Source organism: Taeniopygia guttata, chromosome 4, assembly GCF_048771995.1.
Source record: "Taeniopygia guttata chromosome 4, bTaeGut7.mat, whole genome shotgun sequence".
NCBI lineage: Eukaryota > Metazoa > Chordata > Aves > Passeriformes > Estrildidae > Taeniopygia > Taeniopygia guttata.
Genome location: NC_133028.1, coordinates 59,854,791 through 59,876,093, shown reverse-complemented (window position 1 = coordinate 59,876,093; position 21,303 = coordinate 59,854,791). Strand labels below are relative to the sequence as shown.

General features: G+C 36.1%; 1 protein-coding gene across 4 annotated transcripts in view; it reads left to right on the top strand.

Annotated features, from left to right (window-relative positions):
* The window catches only part of LRBA (LPS responsive beige-like anchor protein), a 368,276-nt gene that overhangs the window by 32,047 nt on the left and 314,926 nt on the right, over positions 1 to 21,303 (top strand). For all 4 annotated transcript variants that reach the window (XM_072928718.1, XM_072928719.1, XM_030270329.4 and 1 more), the window contains exons 3-16: positions 7,583 to 7,814; positions 7,953 to 8,053; positions 10,234 to 10,329; positions 12,322 to 12,443; positions 12,549 to 12,675; positions 13,450 to 13,569; positions 13,880 to 14,026; positions 14,871 to 15,068; positions 15,638 to 15,771; positions 17,023 to 17,131; positions 17,242 to 17,394; positions 17,948 to 18,116; positions 19,573 to 19,652; positions 20,974 to 21,036. In XM_072928718.1, the coding sequence (XP_072784819.1) occupies positions 7,583 to 7,814; positions 7,953 to 8,053; positions 10,234 to 10,329; positions 12,322 to 12,443; positions 12,549 to 12,675; positions 13,450 to 13,569; positions 13,880 to 14,026; positions 14,871 to 15,068; positions 15,638 to 15,771; positions 17,023 to 17,131; positions 17,242 to 17,394; positions 17,948 to 18,116; positions 19,573 to 19,652; positions 20,974 to 21,036 (1,851 nt within the window). The remainder of the gene's footprint in view (positions 1 to 7,582; positions 7,815 to 7,952; positions 8,054 to 10,233; positions 10,330 to 12,321; positions 12,444 to 12,548; positions 12,676 to 13,449; positions 13,570 to 13,879; positions 14,027 to 14,870; positions 15,069 to 15,637; positions 15,772 to 17,022; positions 17,132 to 17,241; positions 17,395 to 17,947; positions 18,117 to 19,572; positions 19,653 to 20,973; positions 21,037 to 21,303) is intronic.

Below are 21,303 nucleotides of genomic sequence, written 5' to 3'. Positions count from 1 at the left end.
AACCTCTAGGCAGAAAAAAAATTGCTTACAGTGTAAATATCCTGACTGATGAAAGTGGGTGCACGCAGGGTATTATTCCCTGTAAAGCCATTCTGACTGTAGGGTTTGTTCCCCACTCTGGACTTGTTGTTGATTAATGTGGTATTAGAAATATTATCTTTTGGGTGCCTTCCTTGAGGGGAGGGATTAAGGTAGGACATGATGCAGACCTATGCAGCATGGTCACTGAAGTATGGTTCTCTCAGTGTACAGCAGATTGGGTTTGTTTGCTGATGGGTGCTATTTCCAGAACTGACAAAAAGGTATCTTGCTTGATGAAAATTAAAAAAAAAAAATATTTCAAGTAAAAACATTAGATAACTTTTAGACATGTAGCTAGGGAGGGAAGTGCTGGAATAATGAAATGGATCCTTGGTACAGTGCTTTGCTATGTATGCTTCATGTATCTGAGTTTAAATTCAGAGTAATGTAACTCCAACTCCAGCAGACTTTCTACTGGGTGTCATAAATGACAGATTTCTGATTTTTAAAATGTCAAAACCATAAATCATTAGTTTGCTAAGATTGCACTAGCAAGCTATTAAAGAACATGGCAGTATTTACTGTAGATAAATGCAAATTTAAAAAGGTTCTGTATCATGGTTTAAATGATTTGTTTGCTTTCAATGCACATATGAATCTGATGTGATATAGAGATTTAGGATATTTCATTTCCTGTATGGAGCTACAAATTTGCATGTTACTAAACAACCTCTCAGAGTCACATCATTCTTGTATGTCTTAAACAGGATCATAGGTTAAGGTACACCGAAAAAGGTTAATTAAAACAAAAGGAGAATTTAATGTTGTTAATACAGGTACTAGAAAGATGGGAATTTTAGCTGGATTTAGATATTTTCTATGGTAATATCTATTGAAATACATTATACAGGTCAAACAAGGGAAACTGCCATGTGTTGTAAATACACCTTTAGCCACTGTTTGAAGAGTGTTGAAATTTAGTCTTGAAATGGTTTGATTTGCAAAAATTCAACTTGATAGCTCCTTATTCTCAGGGATTTGAAATAAAGCTCCGTAGAGCAGCCTCCTCAGAGGTAAAGGGCCTTTATGCCCAATATTGTGTGTCAGGTGAAAAACTGGTGGAAAATCACTTTTATCTTCTCTCCTGTTTATCTTCCCCACCTGAACTTTTCCAATGGCTGCAGGCTTGCTGTATTATAATTGGGTATTATCCACAGTTTGGTCAGTGCCATTTTAGGTTCCTGGACCCCTGTGACTTGTGTTCTGTGTTCTTGGCAATCCTTTGTGTATCAGCTGTCCCACCTCTTGATGGAGCAGCAGTAAAGACTGGGAGAAGGGAAAAATTCCTTATATTAGCCTTGTTTATGCCTCTCGTCCTTGGAATCTGTTGTTGAATTTCTGGAGGACAGAGGCACAGAGGTGTTGTCAAAGAATCATAGAATGGCTTGTTTGGAAGGGGCCTTAAAGATCGTCTAGGATGGAATGCTGTAGCTGTTTTGAGTTCAAGCATGGTGTTTTTAATTTGAACAGTTTGTATTAAGATCCCTTTTTGGATGGATACCAAACTGGTAAATGTAGAATTTTTTTTCCTGTTTGTGTAGAAGAGAATTTAACTTTGCTAATCATTTCACTTAAAACTGGTGTGGCTCCCTTTATAAGATACTAATTTTCAGTTTTTGGTATGTACTTAAAATATATTTAATGGCTCTTGCTAAATTAGATTAAACACAAAAAGTATAAAATTTGAAATTCATCGACCTGTTTCCCCAGCCCCCGTGTTTAAAAGTGTTGTGTAGAGCTAATTCTTCCTTGCATTGCTCTGTTTTCACTGGGCCTTCAGCCCAAACTGAACTAATTGTGTTAGTGAACTAATTTGACTTGCAAATGCTTGCAAGTAGAGTGAAAATATTAGATTGTTAGCTAGGGTAAATAATCATTGATTATATCGTAATTGTATTTTAAAATTGTTGCATTTTTAAAGAAAAATTTTAATGAGTTGGTTTATGTCGCAGATGAACTGGGTAGGAGATACTTGCCAGTAATTTCCTGGGTAAATTGTATGTTCTCTGTAGTTAGCTTTCGCAAAGTTGATGAAACTCTGGTTTTATAGAAGCCAGTGCTTAAATGTAAACTCTTCTGCTACCTGGAAGTTTTATCCTGTCTTACTTCCGGATATACAGCTTTTTTTCTTCATTATGATGAAGCATGCTGATATAAGCTGCTGATAGAGGTGTGTGGAGGAGGAAGAGAATGATACAGTGCTGAGACATGGTCTTAAAAATGTGGGATTCTGGGCTAATGGTTTTAAATTCAACATTAGGTGGCAGCAGTACACTCTTGACACCTTGTGGGTGCCTGTTAAATTCACATTTAGGCAGTTTTTCAATCGACAGACAGACTTGAAGAAATTATATTTTAATGCAAAACATTTATATTACATCCCTTTGAAGGCAAGCAATGAAAATGGTTTTTCTCTGAATGATCCAGCTTTGATCATAGTTAAGGATAGTGTTGAACAGAATCCCACTGAAGCATCAAGTTGAAAGTGGGTGCAATGCTGTTGTGCAATGCCACTTTTAATATGCCTGGTTTAAAATGGACTTCTCATTCATTTGCCAGGTAAATGAAGTTCTAGGCTTTGTTATGAACTTGGCAATAGGAAAGAAAGCAGCTAATTAAGGATATTTTTTCTTCTTTTCTTACTATCCTTTTTTCCTTTATAAGGTAGATTAGTACTATTAGTATTCTTTTTTTTTTTTTTTTTTTGTGGTATAACTGTAGGGTAGTGCTGGATGGTGGAGATTGGTGACTTCAGCCTGAGGTATCAGCAGGAAAAGATTGGGATTTTCTGCAAAAATTACCTGTTTGCTCTTTGATTTTTTTGTTGTTGTTTTGTTTGTTTGTTTGGGGTTTTTTGGGTCACTTCAGGTTTTGTTTGAAGATGGGTGAAGCCAAGTCCAAAACTGGAGCAAGATTCAAGAGGAAATGTTCTGCTTACAAAAGTGGTTGAAGCAGAATATTTCCTTCTGTGAAAGGGTCACTGGTCACTTGCACGTTCATGGTCTCACTTACTTTTAAACTTTGAGCCAAGGTAGCAAATGACCTTAAATCATCTGTGTCTTGCTGGAAGGTGTGACCTCACTTTTCTTAAGTGAGTTCTTTGTTTTTTCTATAGTTTTTCTAGTGCATTATGGTTGATACACTAGCAATATAATGAAGAAAAAAGTTGACATCCAGGCTTTTTCTGACCCTTTCTCGCCCTCCCTATTAACTTCTCTAAGCCCTAACCTCTAAGCCCTGTTTCACTGACTTGGCATTCATGCTAATGTCACTGTTTGATGTGTCACTTATTCAAACTATCAACAGGTTTTCCTGCCTAATCTTCTTAGAACTCAGATTTTAATGTTCTCACCTCCAGGTATTGTGTTAGTGATGGAAAAAGAATACATGGAAATTAGTATGTCTGAGTTATTTTCTTTCCCAATGTTTTTCTTCTTCTGTTCTGTAGAAGCTTTTCCAAATCACAACCATCTTTTTATCACATCATGAATGTGTATCATGGTGCTGACTTTTCCTGTTTATTGTGTGCCCTTGGAATCTGACCAACTTGGAATTATCCATGATCCTATGAGAGGCTTACCCTAGAGAAATGTCACTTCTTATGCTTCCCATATCTTTGGCATTTATTTTTGATGATCAACAAATTTCAATCAACTAAATTCAATGAGTTTCTGAATATGTGGAGTGTATTTCTGAGTATGTGGGACAACGGATTCAGGGAGGTGGTTTATTTCTTTTGTGGAAGATGGGAATAAACATAGGAAGAATAGTATAAATACCCAGCTTTGCAGGTCCTTATTAAGCATAAACTTAAAAAAATTTCACAGAGATTGAACCAGCCTGTTTGACTGCTTTTTTTTTTTTTTTTTTTTTTTCTTCATGGGATAGGTATTCATACTCCTTGTTTTGGACATACTAAAGAAACAATTCTGATACTACAAAATCATCATCTTGAGGAAAAGGGAGGTCACAGTTTGGTTAATAGTCCTTGATCCTGGCTTTGAGGAACATCAAAGTACTTGATGTGTGGTTTATCTAACAACCAGAAGGATGAAGAAACTCTATAGAAGTGGAGACTTTTTTTGGGGTTTGAGATAAAAATGTGAAGATCCTGCCCTATAGTTCTCCCAAGTATAGCAAATTTTCCATGAGAAATGCTGATTTTGGACTTGGTTTCTTCTTTTTGTGTTACATGTCATTGAAATAATTATTCTTGTATTGTCTTGCAAGCTTTCTAAATAATTTATATCTGTTAATGGGAGAAATAATTTAAATTAGAGTAATAATCCAGACCATGTTCTTTCAGGAAAGTGGAGCTTGACTGTTTATTCTGAGCTATTTTCTGCAGTAGTTTGGTAGATGCTCACCCAAACAGTGAACCATTTCTTTCATATCTCACATCACTTCATTGCAAGGAAAGGTTGTGTCTTAATTGTATTTTTGTTTTTATTTAGAAGTGTTGTAGTGCTATTTTATACTAAAAATTAGTGCTACTATGTTGACTTCTCATTAGTTTAATTCCCTAAGGGGAGAAAAATACACTTTCTGCATGTGTATTCAAAAATGGCTGTATTCTCCCTGTTCTCAATCAGCTAAGTGCAGAACTATTTTACTGAAAAGCTTGAGCTATTAGATGGATATAACTGGCAAAATCCAAAATTTGTGAGGATGTTTTTGAATGCTGACCTTTAAAACCATTCTTGTAAGCTTGTACTTAATTCTACATGTTGAAGAAAGAAAATGTTATGCCACCCTGTGGGTTGCTATAAAGATTGTTTATGCAGCTCAGCATAGGACTTAAAATACATTGAATTGGTGAATTTTGAAACATGTACTGTGCGACACAGGAGACCAAATCATGCTAAAGTGCAAGGAAAGACTATACATCAGTTCAAAGGCTACATTATTCAAAAAAAAAACAACCATAAAAAAGGTAATAAGATTACATTCTCACACTTCATGGCTAGTAAGGTGCATTAAGCTGCTCAGATATTCATAACTTACTGTGACATTTGGGTAGATTACATTTTGCTGTGCACAGCCATTACTGCAGCTCAGATAATAACTAGCCAATGCAGGGACCTGGATTATGCTCCCTGTCATTGGAAACAAATTTGTGTTTTGAAGGTTGATCAGTTTCAAATCACCATTAGAAAGGGTTAATATGACATAGTGTGGGGTGTGTGTGCGCCTGTGTGTACCTAATGGCTGTGCATACATATTGTACATCAGCTGCACCCCGCCTTGAGTATTCTGCTTTCCCTGGCAATTTTTTTTGTCCTCACTTCCCTCACAGGAAGTGTTAAAATGGTAATTATTTTTTACCATAGCATATTATTCCTAGAATGTGCTCCCTGAAATGCTTATGTTTGCAGATGAGATTGGAAACCTAATTTGACAGCTTCCTGGATGGGTAGGTTCCGATAATAGTGTATGTAGCCAAAAATGAAAGATTGGTGGTGTAGACTATAGGGTGAAGGTAAGGTCACCTCCAGTAGCTGTATGTGGTTTTCGTGTGATAATTGATGGTTGGCTGATAGTTAAGACCAAATGCATAAAGAGTTGAATTTCTTGTTAAGAATTAGCAGGTGGTTTGTGGCCAGAATTTAATCTTCAGCTGTTCTGTCTCTACACAGAATACAATATTTTATTTGTTTCTTACCTTGATTTTAAGAGTATTCTTGGGGAATACTTCAGTTTTGTAGAGGATAAATTCAGTGTGAAATGAGGTATAACTCTGATTATGTATTTTACATTTTCAAATGCTCTGTTGAGAGGTTTTTTTAAGGGTGTATATTTTTCTTTGCATTTGTTTTGAGAGAATGCTGTGTCAATTCATTCTCTGTAGCATACCCTACAGAGCTTTCTTGAGTTAGGCCTCTGTTCCATCTTTTGGAAGGGGAAAACTAAGGCTTGGAGGATGGTAATGATTTGATGGATTTGTTTGTGTTGGCAGCATGAGTTGATATAGAGAAGCTGGGAATATAACTCAAGTCACTCCATTCAGTTCTTGCTGTTTTCCGAGATATTATGGAAGCATCTGATAGTAAATTGCATAATTATTTTTCATGACCTAGAGAGGAGAAAATGGAAAAGCGTAAATTACTGTTTAGAAATCATTACCATGAGACATTGTCTATTCTGTCAAAAAAGCAGTAACTTTTCTCTGCTTCCTGTGGTGTTTGGCACTACTGATTTATTCCCAGAAGTCCAAAGATTGCTTCTTCAAAGTGGCAAGGTTTAGACACTTGAGGAAAATGTATGGTAATTTCGGTGGTTAATGAAGAGCGTATATTCTGTTCTGTAAGTTGTTCTTTGGATCCTGACTAGCTGGGAGAAGCTGTTGGAGCTAATATGGGAGCAAGTTAGTGTATGGATTTTGGGGCAGTTTTGACACGATGTGACTTCAGCAGGTGGCAGGACCGAAGCTGTTAATGGCCAAAGCCTGTCAAAGGAACATCATCACATAGGACAGAAATAATAACACAAACTTGTAGAAGTGAGAACGAGCTGAAATATTTCTGGCCATGAGTCCATTTTGATAATTTCTGTTAATGATATCTGAATTATTGTTTGTATGCTGGTATATAACGGTTATTTTGGTACGTGTGGCACATTTGTAATGTTAATACAGCTCTAAAGTCCAAGAGAACTTGAAACAGTGGATGGAGGGACTTGATATAAAGGAGTTACCTTAGTATAATGCATTTTGCCTTCAGCTGGAATTTTTGTTTTGTTAAGTATGCAAGTGAGAGTGGAGAAGATTTATTTCCTTTCCCCCTCCACCTCCTCTGCACAGGCATATGTGGCTAGTTACTCAGTGTATGTTCAAACAAAACTTGCCTCTAGGAGACCTGAAATATTACAGGATTTAAGTGTCTTAGTCAAATCACACCCAAAGGTTTGGAACAGTGCTGGTGTTCTACATGCCTGCAAATACAGCAAGCCTTTGCTTCCTATGAGTATCTGGGACTGCTAATGAACCTGTCAGTTGATTCTCAACCAGGTTTAGTCACTGGAATGTTTCGTAAGTGTTCATAAGTGGCAATATTTCTGATGTGCATCAGCTCCTTTTGGCTAGAATTGCCCTGTTAATGGAGATTTGTTAAGCAAATGCGAAGGAAAGCTTTTAGGGTCACTCCAGGTAATTTAAGATATCTTGACTGCTTTGTTGGCTCACCTGTTTTAGAGCACTCACTTGGTGTCTTCACTTTTAAGCTGAACTTGGACATCTTTATCTTAAACTACTCAAATGTTTTTCTGCAGCAATAGTAGGTGCACATACTATCTGATAGTAAGAGCACCTTTGTTACTCAACAGAACTTGAAACAGAAGAAAAATGAGATGGTACATTGATACTGACTTCATTATTAAATTTGTTTTTCCCTTACATCTTTGATAGTTTTCTTCTCACAGAATGAATAACTTTAGGCATAGAGTAATACTTTGATACAGTTGCCTTAAGCTTTTTTTATTTTTTTTTTATATTTTTCTCTGAAAGCTTGTAGGGGGCCAGTTTGACTTGGAAATGAACTTCATCATCCAAGAAGGAGAGGGCATCACCTGCATGGTGGACTTATTGGATAAGTGTGACACCACCTGTCAGGCTGAGGTTTGGAGCATGTTCACAGCAATCCTGAAGAAAAGCATACGGAATCTCCAGGCCTGCACGGAAGTGGGACTCGTGGAACAAGTGCTCAGGAGAATCAGTAGAGCTGAGAACATGATTGCAGGTAGAGCCTCCCCCAGTGTGGGATTCAAACTGTGCTGCTTCTACGCAGAATCTCATGGACACAGTTATTACATAGACGATAAAAATTTGACTCTGCATTTTATTACGCACTTACATTGCTGTTCTTTCTGCTTTTCAGATCTCTTAGTGGACATGCTTGGTGTGTTGGCTAGCTATAACCTGACAGTTCGAGAGCTGAAGTTATTCTTCAGCAAGCTGCAAGGAGAAAAAGGGAGATGGGTAAAAGAAAACACAAAACTGAAACAATTTTTATTGCGTTGCTTATGTTTTTCCTAATTTCACAAGCTAAGACTGTTCCTAAAACTTCATGATTAACAAATTTTGAATGTACCAAAAAATACAGGAAGCTTTCTTGTATTATATAAAGAATATTTTTATCTGAGAGCAATTAAAATACAGAAAGTAGAATAGCGATGAAGTTAAATTTCTTCTTGAACCTGTGGACTGTATTGGTCTTTTTGAACACCTGGGAATAATAAGGTGACTCTTAATTGTTTTTATGCATGTGATTTTATTTTTTTGATTCCAGCTATATTAAATTGAAGGAAAAATGTGTATTTTTTTAAATCAGAAGAGAGAAATAAATAGAAAATGCCTACAGAGGCAATTCTGTTTGTTCCCATGTTCACGTTATGGTACTTTACCTGAAGATTAAAAAAATTTATCCAGTTAGGGAAGTGAAAACTTTGGCAGAATTGAACTGGAGGAAATAAGTCCCAATGAAAAATTTTTCTCTTGTTCCTGTGTGGAATAGAAAGGGACCCTTTTACAACTGAGAAACCACCTTCCATAAAGTAAAAATGTCTGTGTTGTAGAGGCCACGTGATAAAGTTTTCTTCTTTGTTTCACTGGACTTTGGAACTATTTTAACACTCATTTAGCTGCTTTGAATTTTAATTCAGCTCCTGTTATTTCTAAATACTCTGGCCAGTGTAGGGTAGAGGCAACAATGTCTCTGTTGACTTCAAATAATTTACAAAAAATAGTATACCATATAAAAACAAGTATGCACACATAATACTGCGGACTTTAAAAGGCCCTTTGAAATAAATAACTCTGGAGATCTTACCTCCTTAAAGAAAAATACTCTAAACTTTATAGATGGTTTAAACTTAATAATTGAGCATAGAGAGTATATTTAACTGTAGGTGAAATAAAGTTGTCTCTGTAACATTAACTTTTTCTTTTCCTGTCTCCCTGCTATTTGCATTTAATTTCCTTTCCTTATTAAAGACCAAATACAGGGGAAAGCAAGAGAAAAATGCCACAGTTGGATTGGTTAGGAGTTGTACAACTCCATAAATCTTAAAATCAGCAGAACTGTAAAGATACCAAGTATTTTGCTGCAACACAATCAAATTCTATAGCACTTCAGACATCTAAGCAACTCTCAGCATTTCCTCCTCAGTTTTAACTCAGATTCTTGAAGCACTGCTGAACTGACTCAACTTTGGTACATTTGAAATACTTGTGATGGATAATGCAATGCTCCAACATCATGCATAGTTTTCAGAGGGTAACTTTTAACAACAGGGTGAAAAAGGGCACTTGCAGGAAAATATCAGGATTATAAAATTGTGGTTTAAAAATAGATCTGCCAGAAAGATAGGATGTGGTGAAAGACAGCACACAAAGTTGTCCTGTCACTGTGATCAGTATTTGCTATTCTTTTGTATTTGTGAGCTCATACACTAGATTTGGTGTTTATAGCTGCAGATTGTTAAAATAAATCAGCAGGGTATGTGTGGTGGAGAAATGTTCATATTCACACTGAGCGCTCAGTTTAGGTGCTCCAAATTGCCTGTGGGACTTGAATCTTTCTCCATGGACGTATGTGAAAGTATAAACCCAATCAATTTAATCTAATTATGACTGTCATCCTGATGAAAATAATCCTTCTGCTGATCTTCCCTCTCCCTTTTGCTTGCTATTCCTGTCCCCCTTGTGCTGGCACGGGTTTCACTCAGCCACTTCACAGAACAGCTGTAATCAAAAATTGGTTAGCATTTGTTTTCCCTGAGTTAGTTTTCATCTTGACTGGTTTGTTTTATTTAGCTTACAGCAAAGTCATGCAGAGAGCTGGTGGGAATGAACAGACAGTGGCAGGAATCAACATTCAGGGTCAGTTTAGTTTATGCTGGGTGAAAGTGGCTCTGGCCTTCAAGTCCTGAGTGAAGTTACCTAATTAACTGGAATTCAGTGCATCTACTGTATATTGTGTGAAGATATTCATGACTGTTAATGTTGTTTTGTTGAAAGTGCTGAGTGTCTTAGCAGGGTGTTATTCAATCATGTGCAAAGTTTTAAAATGTGTTAGATTTTGCTTTTTGTGTGTATAGTCTTTTCTTTCTTAGAGGTTTGTTTTACTTATTTACAAATGTAATAATTCTCTTTGTCAGCCACCACATGCTGGGAAGTTACTGTCTGTGTTAAAATGCATGCCTCAGAAGTATGGACCTGATGCCTTCTTCAACTTTCCAGGAAAAAGTGCTGCAGTATGTAGTTATTTTACATTTATTGTTTTTTTGCTCACTGTTCTATTAAGGCCCTTGGTTATTTTCATTTGTGGTGTTCTTTGTCTCATCTGTCATTGTCATAGGGTTTTAACCAAGTTTTTTTCTCTGCCTGACACCTACATAAGTGCCTGAATAAATCGTGTTTATAATAGATGTATAATATCACTATAGAAGGACAAATACTATTACATAAAGAATGGATACAAATGAGGCTCCTTTTTTGGATTTTGTTGGGTTTTTTTTAGACTGATTCAGTTAAACTGTGTTTCAAGGAGAATATACCTGCTTTTCATTCTAGATGCTTGTGAGAAATCTTTGAGAAAGCATTGATCTGAGACATTTATAGGCTGAATAATACTGAAAAGGCTTAAATTTAGCAACAATTAGTCTTTTTGTAATTGTTCCTGTGACTAATTTCTACGTTCTGTGGTGTTCACTTGAAAAAGAATTTGAAACTAAATAGGCAGTTGGAAAACCCTGTGCAGAGTCTTCTGATGGAATTCAAGTATTTCAACATTTCTGCTTCTACAATTTTAGAATAAAAAATTATGTTCAAAATTTCATGCTTAATGCAGAATAAGATTTGAATAAGATTTATCAGATGACTCTTTCCAGTTTTCTTTACATAAACCCATTAGCTTTCTGCCTTGGTGGCTTGAGATTGAATTTCACCAACTTGATGATGTAATGAATTGTTTTTGTGAATGAAACCTTTGGAGACTGAAAAATGCCGACTACTAGAAAAGTGCTTCTGCAGTTTTATCACATGCAACAGAACTTGACAATATACAGACATCTGTGTTCATTTTGGTATTGGTGGTTTTCTATCTAACTTCTGGTTTAAATTCTGTTAATTATTTTGATTGCTTGAACTGTATTTTATGATATTGGGGTGCCTTAGTAACTTTTAGGAAGGTATTTATATATATATTTAAATTAGGAAGTTTAAGAAATGAAGTATTTACTATAATTACTCTGTGATCCATTGTGAGTTAAGTCAAGTGATAATGCTACCAATTGCCAAGAATTGGTGCAAAGACATGGACACTGGTTAGTTAGCTGATATACAGAAGGATTTATAGCATTTTGTGTGGACAGGAATAGCTGAATGGAGCATGGGAACATAATAAGAAGTCTGGAGACACTTGAATTCTTTGATTTTTTTTTTTTTTTTTTTGGTTCATTGGTATTGATCATCTGGGTGGCATCATTGACCAGAGCTAATGGCAATCTTAACTGAAATGTGTATTGCAAATTTGGTTGCACACCAGCAGAAAGTTAATAGTAATGCTAAAAAACCCAACCAACTGAAAAACTCCGAAAAATAAACCCCAGCTGTTTGAAACAAAGTATTCTGCCACATGTAACTCAAGGGCTTTGCAGTAAAAACACAATGTATGATATGAAGATTTTGCCTGGTGGAGTTTACATTGTGTTTCATTTGAGGAGGTTTGAAATTCTGTGTTATTCTCACTAGAAGCCTACTTAAATATGAATTTCAGGAGAGAAAATAATTCATTTAATGAAATGTGGCCAGCTTTTCCTTTATGATGAGTAATTTTCCTGAATATCAACACTATGATCAGTTATTTTCCTGAATACCAGCACTATATGATTATTCTGTCAGGTTACCATAAAACCAAAACAATCTGAATTTACATTTTGAGAACTTGTTATTCCATAAGGCTTTTGCTAAAGCATTTAAATTTTGAAGCATAGGTTACTATTAATAATATTTTTGAGGTATAAAGGTCAGTTTTAAAGTATTTAGGTTAATTAAATATTGTAACAATCAAGTACAAAGGGAACAAGAAGTTAGGCCAGATTTTTTTTTTTCTTAATTATGGAGGAACTGCATACATTCGCAATGTATCTCTTTTTATCAGCATATATTTGTAGAGTGTATCTTAAGCTGCACACTTTTACTGTTGTGTTGATCTTTCTACATGAATAACTTCTTGCTTTCTTCAGGCTATTGCCTTACCTCCTATAGCCAAGTGGCCATACCAGAATGGATTTACTTTCCACACTTGGCTAAGAATGGATCCTGTAAATAATATTAATGTGGATAAGGATAAGCCTTATTTATATTGGTGAGTATTATGTAAAGCTGATATTTCTGATGTTCAGTTTCTATTAATTGTTCAAGGATTTCTGCATCCATCTGTGTATGTGATGATTTTGTTCTGATTTGTCAGTTTTCGAACAAACAAAGGACTTGGTTATTCTGCTCACTTTGTTGGAAGCTGCTTGATTGTAACATCCATAAAATCAAAGGGAAAAGGTTTCCAGCACTGTGTAAAATTTGATTTCAAGCCACAAAAGGTGAGTAAAAATAATAAAATCATTCAAACATGTTTCATGAATCTAAAATGGGAGCCTGGGAGTCTGTGTTGTAGCTGTTGATTAATCTCATCTTTCTGTAGAAAAACAATTACACTGCAATGAGCAAAACAAATATGTGTTCTGAATTATTATTTCTTTTTAATTTTACAACTAAAACACGAGTTGATTTTATTAATGGTATTAAAGGCTGACTTGCCTATTAGCTAGTGTTATGTGATATTGGATGTTCCCTTTTTGACTTAGATGTCCTGCTAATGTTTCTGGAACTGGTGTAAGCATCTTGTGGGAGAACAGGCCTCCTCAGGAATGCCTTATCAGTAATCCCTTGCTGTAAATATGGATTCTGTTTGTGATAATTTGACATGCACAGCCTTTGAGAGGCTTTAGTCTGAAGCCATCCTTGCTCTTTGGAATGGCATTTGTAGAAGTCCATCCTGCTAAGAGTAGCTCGGTTTAGAACTTATTTACAGAGTAGTTTCAGTGTAAATTTGATTCAGCATTGTCATAAGGATTTTTGGAGTTACATGCTATAAATGCCTTTTAAGCTCCTGTGTGGAAAGACATGTTATTCTTTGACATAGCAATGCAAGAAAACTCACTAGTGACTTATTAATATTTTCTACTTAAAATACATCTTTCAGTCTTAATTTAATTCACATAAAGAGGTGAATTTGTTCTTCCAAGACCCACTTGAATGCTTAAGCTACTCCCAAGTGTTCGTAGAGTTATATCAATTGTTTTTTCATTGTTTAGTGGTACATGGTGACTATAGTGCACATCTATAACCGATGGAAGAACAGTGAACTCCGATGTTATGTGAATGGGGAACTGGCATCTTATGGGGAAATAACGTGGTTTGTCAACACCAGTGATGTGAGTAATCCCTGCACACTGTCTGCAGCTGAACATCTTGATGCATTACATAGATATTCTTTACCATTTCATTAATAAACCTCCCCCATTTAATGCATTTTTAAAAAATGTTGAAATAAAATTGGTAACTTTTTGATAGAGGAATAAATTGTGGTTTTATGCATCTCAGAACTTAATACTTGTTTCTGCTGAGGCCCTCAAGTACTTGTTTATGTAAAAATATTCCCTGATGAAATGCATATTTTTTTGCATTATTTGCTTGTGTAGCATGGATTAAACCCTGTTACTGGGTTCTGTTTTCTGTTTTCAGACGTTTGACAAATGTTTCCTGGGTTCTTCAGAAACAGCAGATGCCAATCGAGTGTTTTGTGGGCAGATGACATCTGTTTACCTTTTTAGTGAGGCTCTCAATGCTGCTCAGATCTTTGCCATTTATCAGCTTGGCCTGGGATATAAGGTATCTTAGAATTGACTTTCCTAAGTTTAATTCTTTATGGTAGGTGTTAAGAATGTTGTGACACCTCTGTGTCCTAAAAAAAATGATCTTACAGTGTAATATTTTTATTAAACTCTTTCATGTTTCTTCTGTAAGCCTCTGTATGGCCTTAGAAGCTACAAGTAAGCATTAGTTCAGTTTCTTGATTTGTTATAAAACAAAAAAAAAATGGTATTCCTGTTGGCTTCTCAGAATTTCCATGTTGGTGGTTGGGAGAGGGAGAGCACAACTGTTATCTCTGACTGGGTTCACTTTTTCATTGAGGCGGGAAACTTTGTATCAGTTATGATGTATTTATTTTCGAAATGCGGTTTTATAGTTTCTTGTGCTAGTGGGTTTTTTTTAATGTGTGAAGTCAATGCTGAGGATTTGTTTTGTTGCAGTGATTTATTATTTGTTTTGTCATAGGCTGAGGGGCACTAATTGAAGGCTGTTGTTCCCCAGCAGCTGTAAAAACATGCTAAAAATGATGGTTGCTTTTGTATCTGCTCCTCAATTATTAGTTCCTTCTGAGTGAACATTGCTGACAGTCCTGCTGTTTTCAGGCTGATGTGGTTCTTTTATATTACCCACCATGCTAGCAATGACACTCTTCAGATGACAAAAGAATTCTGCCATTTTAATACTGTAAAATTGAGTCTTATGAGTCTTTGGTTCTTATGAGAACCTTTCTTTATGAAATACTACTTGATTAAAGAAGCGATATTGTAATCATTTTTTGCAATAGTTGTTCTGATCTGTATCTTTAGTGTGCTTAATCTAATTTTTTTCTCCTTTCCTTCCTCAATCCTGCTTCCCAATCCAGGGAACATTCAAGTTCAAGGCAGAAAGTGATCTCTTCCTTGATGAACATCACAAATTGTTGCTATATGATGGCAAACTCTCCAGTGCTATTGCATTTATGTACAATCCAAGGGCTACAGATGCACAGCTGTGTCTTGAGTCATCCCCTAAGGATAACCCTTCTATTTTTGTTCATTCACCACATGCCCTCATGCTGCAGGTAAATCAAAATTTTCATAGCTTTGGAGGATACAAATGATTTCTGTTTGCATACCTAAAATCCAGTTTTGTAGGGATTTTGATATGCAATTTCGTATAGGTTGGTTTTTTTGGGGTCAGATCTGCCCCTGTTTCTTGAACTAAAGAGGATGCAAAAGAATGCTAAGAAAAAAATTTTTTATAATAATAAATGCAAAGGCTGGGTTAGCTTTGAAAAAAAATCCTTCTTCCTTACTTCTGACATGTTCACTCCCCTACAGATGTTCCCTGTCTCCCATTCTTTGTGCTGTTGATATGAAATCCTTTTCTTCCCTGTACTTTGAATACTACCTCCTGTATATTCACCTGAGGAACTGCGCTGTAGATCTGTATCTAAAAGTATCTCTATCTAAAGCAGTAGGTCAGGCATACTGGGCATTTAGTCTGACTGTGGCAGCCAGTTTGTTCTTGCTGTTTCTTTTTGTTTGGTAGTAATACAGCTTTTATATTGAAGGAATTAAAGGCTATTTTAACAAATCTTTTATCAGTGTCTGAGAGAGGTTTCAATATTTCTTGTTTCTTCTTTGTCAGGATGTGAAAGCAGTCTTGACGCACTCCATCCAAAGTGCCCTGCACTCCATTGGAGGAGTGCAGGTGCTTTTCCCTCTCTTTGCACAATTGGACTATAGGCAGTATTCCTCAGACCACATTGACACAACTGTTTGGTGAGTGCATGGACTTGCAGTGTCCTGGGCTTTGTTCCTTTGAAGTAAAGTAAATTACCTATTGCTTTATCAAATAGCAAAGTAGTTTGCATTGTCTTGTGCAACAGTGAATTATGTCTAACAACAGAAAGGTTACAGGCATGACCTCAAAGTGATGTAGTTGTTTGCACCACGTGTTCTGTGAAAGCTCCCAAAGAATCAAACTGTACACAAATTTTATAGTTGACAATTTTTTTTTTTTTTTGTGTAGTAGAATTATGGGTAATTGTCTTGAGCTTATTCCTGTCATGGAGACAATTCACTGGAGAAATCTTGAAGACAAACTCCAGGAAGGATGAATTTTTCAGCTACATGAAGTCATTCCTTGTAATTTTTCTTAGTTTTGTTTTAACCTTCAGATTTTTGGAAGATACTGTTACTGAGTCTTGCTACTAGGCTTTTGCTCTGGTTTGAGCTCTGTTTCAACTCCATCCAACTTCTGAACACCCAGACACAGAAGCTGGTGGAGCTGTAGAGTTCCTAAGTTAAAGAGCAGCAGTAAAAACAAAGGGAATGCTTTTTAGGATTCTGGTGTAATTTGCTCTGATTCATTGCATTTGTAGTTTCATGACTGTTTAAAGATGATCTGTACCACATTGTTTACTAGAAAGGATGGTCACACTATTCCTTCAGCCCATCTGTTTGTGTCTGGGTGTTTCCTGAGCTGGCTCAGACTTGGGTATCTATGTGAAAAGTCAGGGATTTGATGCAGTTGCAAATTGGCCCAGCAATACAAGGGTTTTCAGCTGGTTAAAGTCTTGACCCACAGGCAGTAGTGCTTTGACAGGAATATTACCTCTGGCAGCAGCACAACAGCAAAGCTGTGTCTAGAAAAATATTTGCTCATCTGATAGCTTAAGAAGTAGAATGGTAATTGTAACTGATCTTGCAGAACTTGATAGTTGAAACATGAAGCAGAGAGTAGTACAAACTTAATTGTTGCATTTTTGTAAGAATTCAGAAGGAATAAATTGTTTTCATATGGTTATCTCAGAGGCCAGAATTTCAAGTTAGAAAAGCATTAATAAAATAAAGTTTTTTGAGGCAAGCATTCAAAATTTAGTCTTGCTTTTTGTTTTGAAAGTCCTGATTTACATAACAGAACATTTACATAACACGTATCTCAGGGTTGTGTGGTGGGAGTGTTAATTTGGAAATACTTTGTCTTGTAACCCTTTAACACGTTTTTGTTTACTAAAACATGTTTTCCAGTTCTACTTTACTGGCATTCATCATGGAGTTGTTGAAGAACTCTATTGCTATGCAAGAACAAATGCTTTCCTGTAAAGGCTTCCTTGTGATAGGACACAGCCTAGAAAAGGTAAAGGAAATCTTCCTTGATGTCTTACATTAATGTTTAATTTTTTTTTGAGTTAAGTACTTTTCCTTAGACTGTTGCAGGGCCCTCCTTAAGCAAATCTTCTTTTGCAGTCTTCCAAAGCTCATGTTACCAGAGCTGTGCTAGAACTTTGCATTGCCTTCTCAAAATACCTGAGCAATTTACACAATGGGGTGCCCCTGCTGAAGCAGCTGTGTGATCATGTTCTCCTGAATCCTGAAATATGGATTCATATCCCAGCACAGGTAAAATTGCTTATTCTTATCAATAAGGTATCTTACAGTGTATTGATTTGGGAGTGTTGAAACTAAGCCTTGACTCCAAAGAATTGTGGGTTCTGGCTCTGCAACAGAAATCCAATAATTGTCTTCAGACTCTGCTTTGCTGCATGTAATTGTCAAGTTTTGCAGACTCTCAGGATTTTCTGTGATTTGGGAAACTTGCAGTGTTCTGCAGGTTAGTTGGGAAAAACTCAGCAATTTTTGAAGAGGAAATGATTTTGGTTGTCAGATTTCAAGTATTGATAGAAGTTGAAAGTGAATATTTCTGTTTTGGTAAATTTCTGTTTTCTGACAGTGAATAACTTTGGTCAAAACTTTGCAGCTGAAACCTTCTAACCAGCACTGCACAGTTTCTGAAATATAATTAAATCTTTTCATCAGTTTTCAGAGGTTTTTAAGACTAAACTATGCACAGAAAATCTATTTAAGACGTTTTGATAGATGAAACGTAAGAATTCAGTTATCTGACATGCTTTAATTCAGGTGTGATGATTTTTGTTCCTGACTGGTGGTGTAGGTTCAGCTGACCCTGTACACTTACCTGTCTACTGAGTTCATTGCCACTGTTAATATTTATGGAGCAATCCGGCGGGTTGGGACAGTTCTTTTGGTCATGCACACCCTCAAGTATTATTACTGGGTGGTGAACCCTCAAGATCGCAGTGGGATAACTCCCAAGGGCATAGGTATGTATATATATTTTTTGATTTTTATGCTCACAATCTGATATTTGTTTCAAAAAAGTTTATATACAATGTTTAGAATAGAACCATCGGTTCTTCAGAAATAATTACCCTTCAGTGTAATGGGTTCCCTGTAACAGTGTGAGTGGTCTGCTTTTGTCTTTGAAAGATTTTTTTTTCACAATCTATAGGAAACTTTCTTTAGAAGTCATATCCTCTGTCATCGGACAGCTATGTAAACTGATACTAGATAGAGATGGTCAGAGAAATGGTAGGATGTTGGAACAGTAGAGCTGTGCTTGGGAATATGGTCTTTCTCTGTAATTTTTGGAATTTCAAAGAGAGAAGCAGGTGATGGGATAGAGCTAGATTTACTAGGAGTGAGTGCTCCCTAGATGAGTCTGACTTCCTGCCACCAACTTGTCAAAATTACCAGCCCTGCCTGTTAGAGGGCTGTAAGGATTGTTTTGTAGTATTTTTCATCCTTTAAGAAGCAAAGCATGCATGTTTTTCTCCTTTCTTTTTAGTCTCTTGTGGATTTACTTAGTTTTGTAACTCATTTATTGAGCCTGAGGCAAATGGATGAATAGGACAGTATTAGTAATGCGGTTTAATGGCTTATTTTGACTAGGATGGTTTATACTGAAAATAGCTGTTCTTAAACTAAATACGCTTGTGGGCCTATGCTTTATAAAACCAGACTCATATGATTACTTTCATTCTCTAGATGGTTTGCTTTTCTGTGATGATTAAGATCATAAGAACTGTGACCCTCCAGGCAAATGTAAAAACTGTCCCCCGAAATGTATTTGCAGCACTTCCTTTGATTTCTTTACCAAAGCTTTTACTTGACTTTGGCACTTGATTGCACCTGTTTTTTTAACCTTGCCTCTCCTGGGAGGTACTGAGTGTTTGAGTATTTAAAATGTTTCTTTGAAAGTCTGCTTTGCACAGACATGGCAGAAGCCAGTCTTTTTTGACTTTGAGTTAAAAATGTAAGTCGTGTCTTTGAAGGTACTCTTTATACATGGCATTTTAAGATTGATTTTTGTGTATTTAGCCAGTATATAATAATGGCATGTAGCTCTTGCTTTGAGCTGTGGCAGAACCTTAGAAAAACCTGTAAACTGTAAATGTCAAAAATTTGAAATCTGGAAATTCTGACCTAAAGTTCTTCTATCAGTCTTATTCCTTGCATGAATTTGGTTCATAGCGCTACAAGGAAACATTAAAATAATCAGAATTTAGATGAAGCCTTAGTGGAACCTCACTAATCATACATTTTGCTAATAAAAATGATAAAACACAGTAGTGTTTTGTGGTCTGAAATAGAGGGTGGAAAGACTTAAAATTGTGCCTTCTTCACCCAGAAAATGTCTTTTATTTTTCTTTGTGAAAATACTGTCTATGCTAATAACAACTGTTAATTTGTATTTTATTTATCTACTTTTTTTTTCAGATGGTCCGCGGCCTACTCAGAAGGAGATTTTATCCCTGCGAGCATTTTTGTTGATGTTCATTAAACAGCTAGTCATGAAGGTAGGATAGTTTTTAATTGTGGTAGGGTGTTTGAGTTTCCTTTCATAAAGAAATGCCTAACATGCTTTAAACATGTTGAATTTTGTGATAGCAAATAAACAGAAAAACCGTGTCAGCTGCTTCTTTTTGTTGTGGTTCTTGCCATGGACAGCAGTGCTAAGGATGCATTTTTTCCCCTTTTAAGCTGTTTAAAAGGGGAAGTTCTAAGCTGTTATTAGCTTAGAAATATTTAGTGTTGGGGAAATAAGTGTTTAAGGTTTTTTTTTTTAAACATAAACAGTATCAGCTACATGGCTAAAGACTAAATATAAACATTTAATACTATGTGCTGTGGGTCAGTGGGACAGAGGAGGATAAGAAAGACTATCAATAAGCTTCACAACTGTTTCTTGGACATTAGAGGAATACTGGAATTCAGCAGCTCTTCTGCTTACAGGCTTCTTCATGACCTTTTCCTGTCATAAGTTTTTGGTCTCTCTGCGTAAGCCCTGCTCAGCAACAACAAAAATATCTCTATGTTATCAATACCGTTTTCCATCACAAATCCAAACCATAGCTGCGTGCTGTCTCTTGTAAATAAATTCTACCCCAACCAAAACCAGCACAGCAGTAAATAGAACATTTGTCAAAAAGGACTGGCATTTGATCCTTTGGCAAGTTTTCTGTTTGTACATAGTGGTGCAAGATCTTTTTGGGAAATGAAAGACTTGCCTTAAAAAATTAAAGCCCCAGAACTGAAGAAGTCTGCTTTTGCCTACCTTCATCCTGTTCTTAGAAACTGTTGGTTTCCATTTTATTTTCACAAAAAATACCTCAAGGCATATTGCTGGGATAGGTAGCACAAATGATGGAGATTTCTTCAAAGTTGATGGGAACTGAAGATGGGCTTATCTAGTGGAAAGTACGAAGCAAACATGGATATGGATATAGCTAAGAGGCTTACAGTTAAACTTTCAGATCTGCTTTTCAGTCCTTTAATTACCTCAATTTAATTCTTCTGTTAACAGGAAGCTCTCAGTTCAAATTGACTGTATCAATTAACATGTATTATTCCAACAATTTCAAATACTATATTGCTATTTATGTTATTTTTCTGCCAGTGTTGAAATTGCTTTGAAACACTTTTATGGCATTCAGCGGCTCCTTTTGGGGAGAGTGAAGAAGCTAACTTGCAGCTGTGAAGCTATTACAGGATCAAGTGAAAGCAAATTTATTGTGTGGTACTTGCTTTGTGATATAAACATTTCTTGTAACAATGCTTTTTTTGGAAACAGCATTCTATACTTGAAAGGTGATACTGAAAACCTGTTTGTTTTTAAAGGACTATGGAATAAAAGAAGATGAATTGCAGGCTATCCTCAATTACCTGCTTACTATACATGAGGTAATTTTTAATTTGGGGGATATGTTTATGAAGAGTAGCATACTAGTGCTGTTTGTGACCAAATGTTTGAATAATTTCAAATATAACCTCCCATATGCCACAAGATGGCTCTGCAGAGGAAGTAGCAGACATTGTCCAATTCTTTAGAGTAGTGTGCTGATATGCCAATATTCTTGCAGTGATTTAAGCACTATGTTCAATGTTAGATTGAAGTTCATTAAGCCAGTAAGTCAGAATGGTTTCTTATGTTCTACAAACCAATTTACA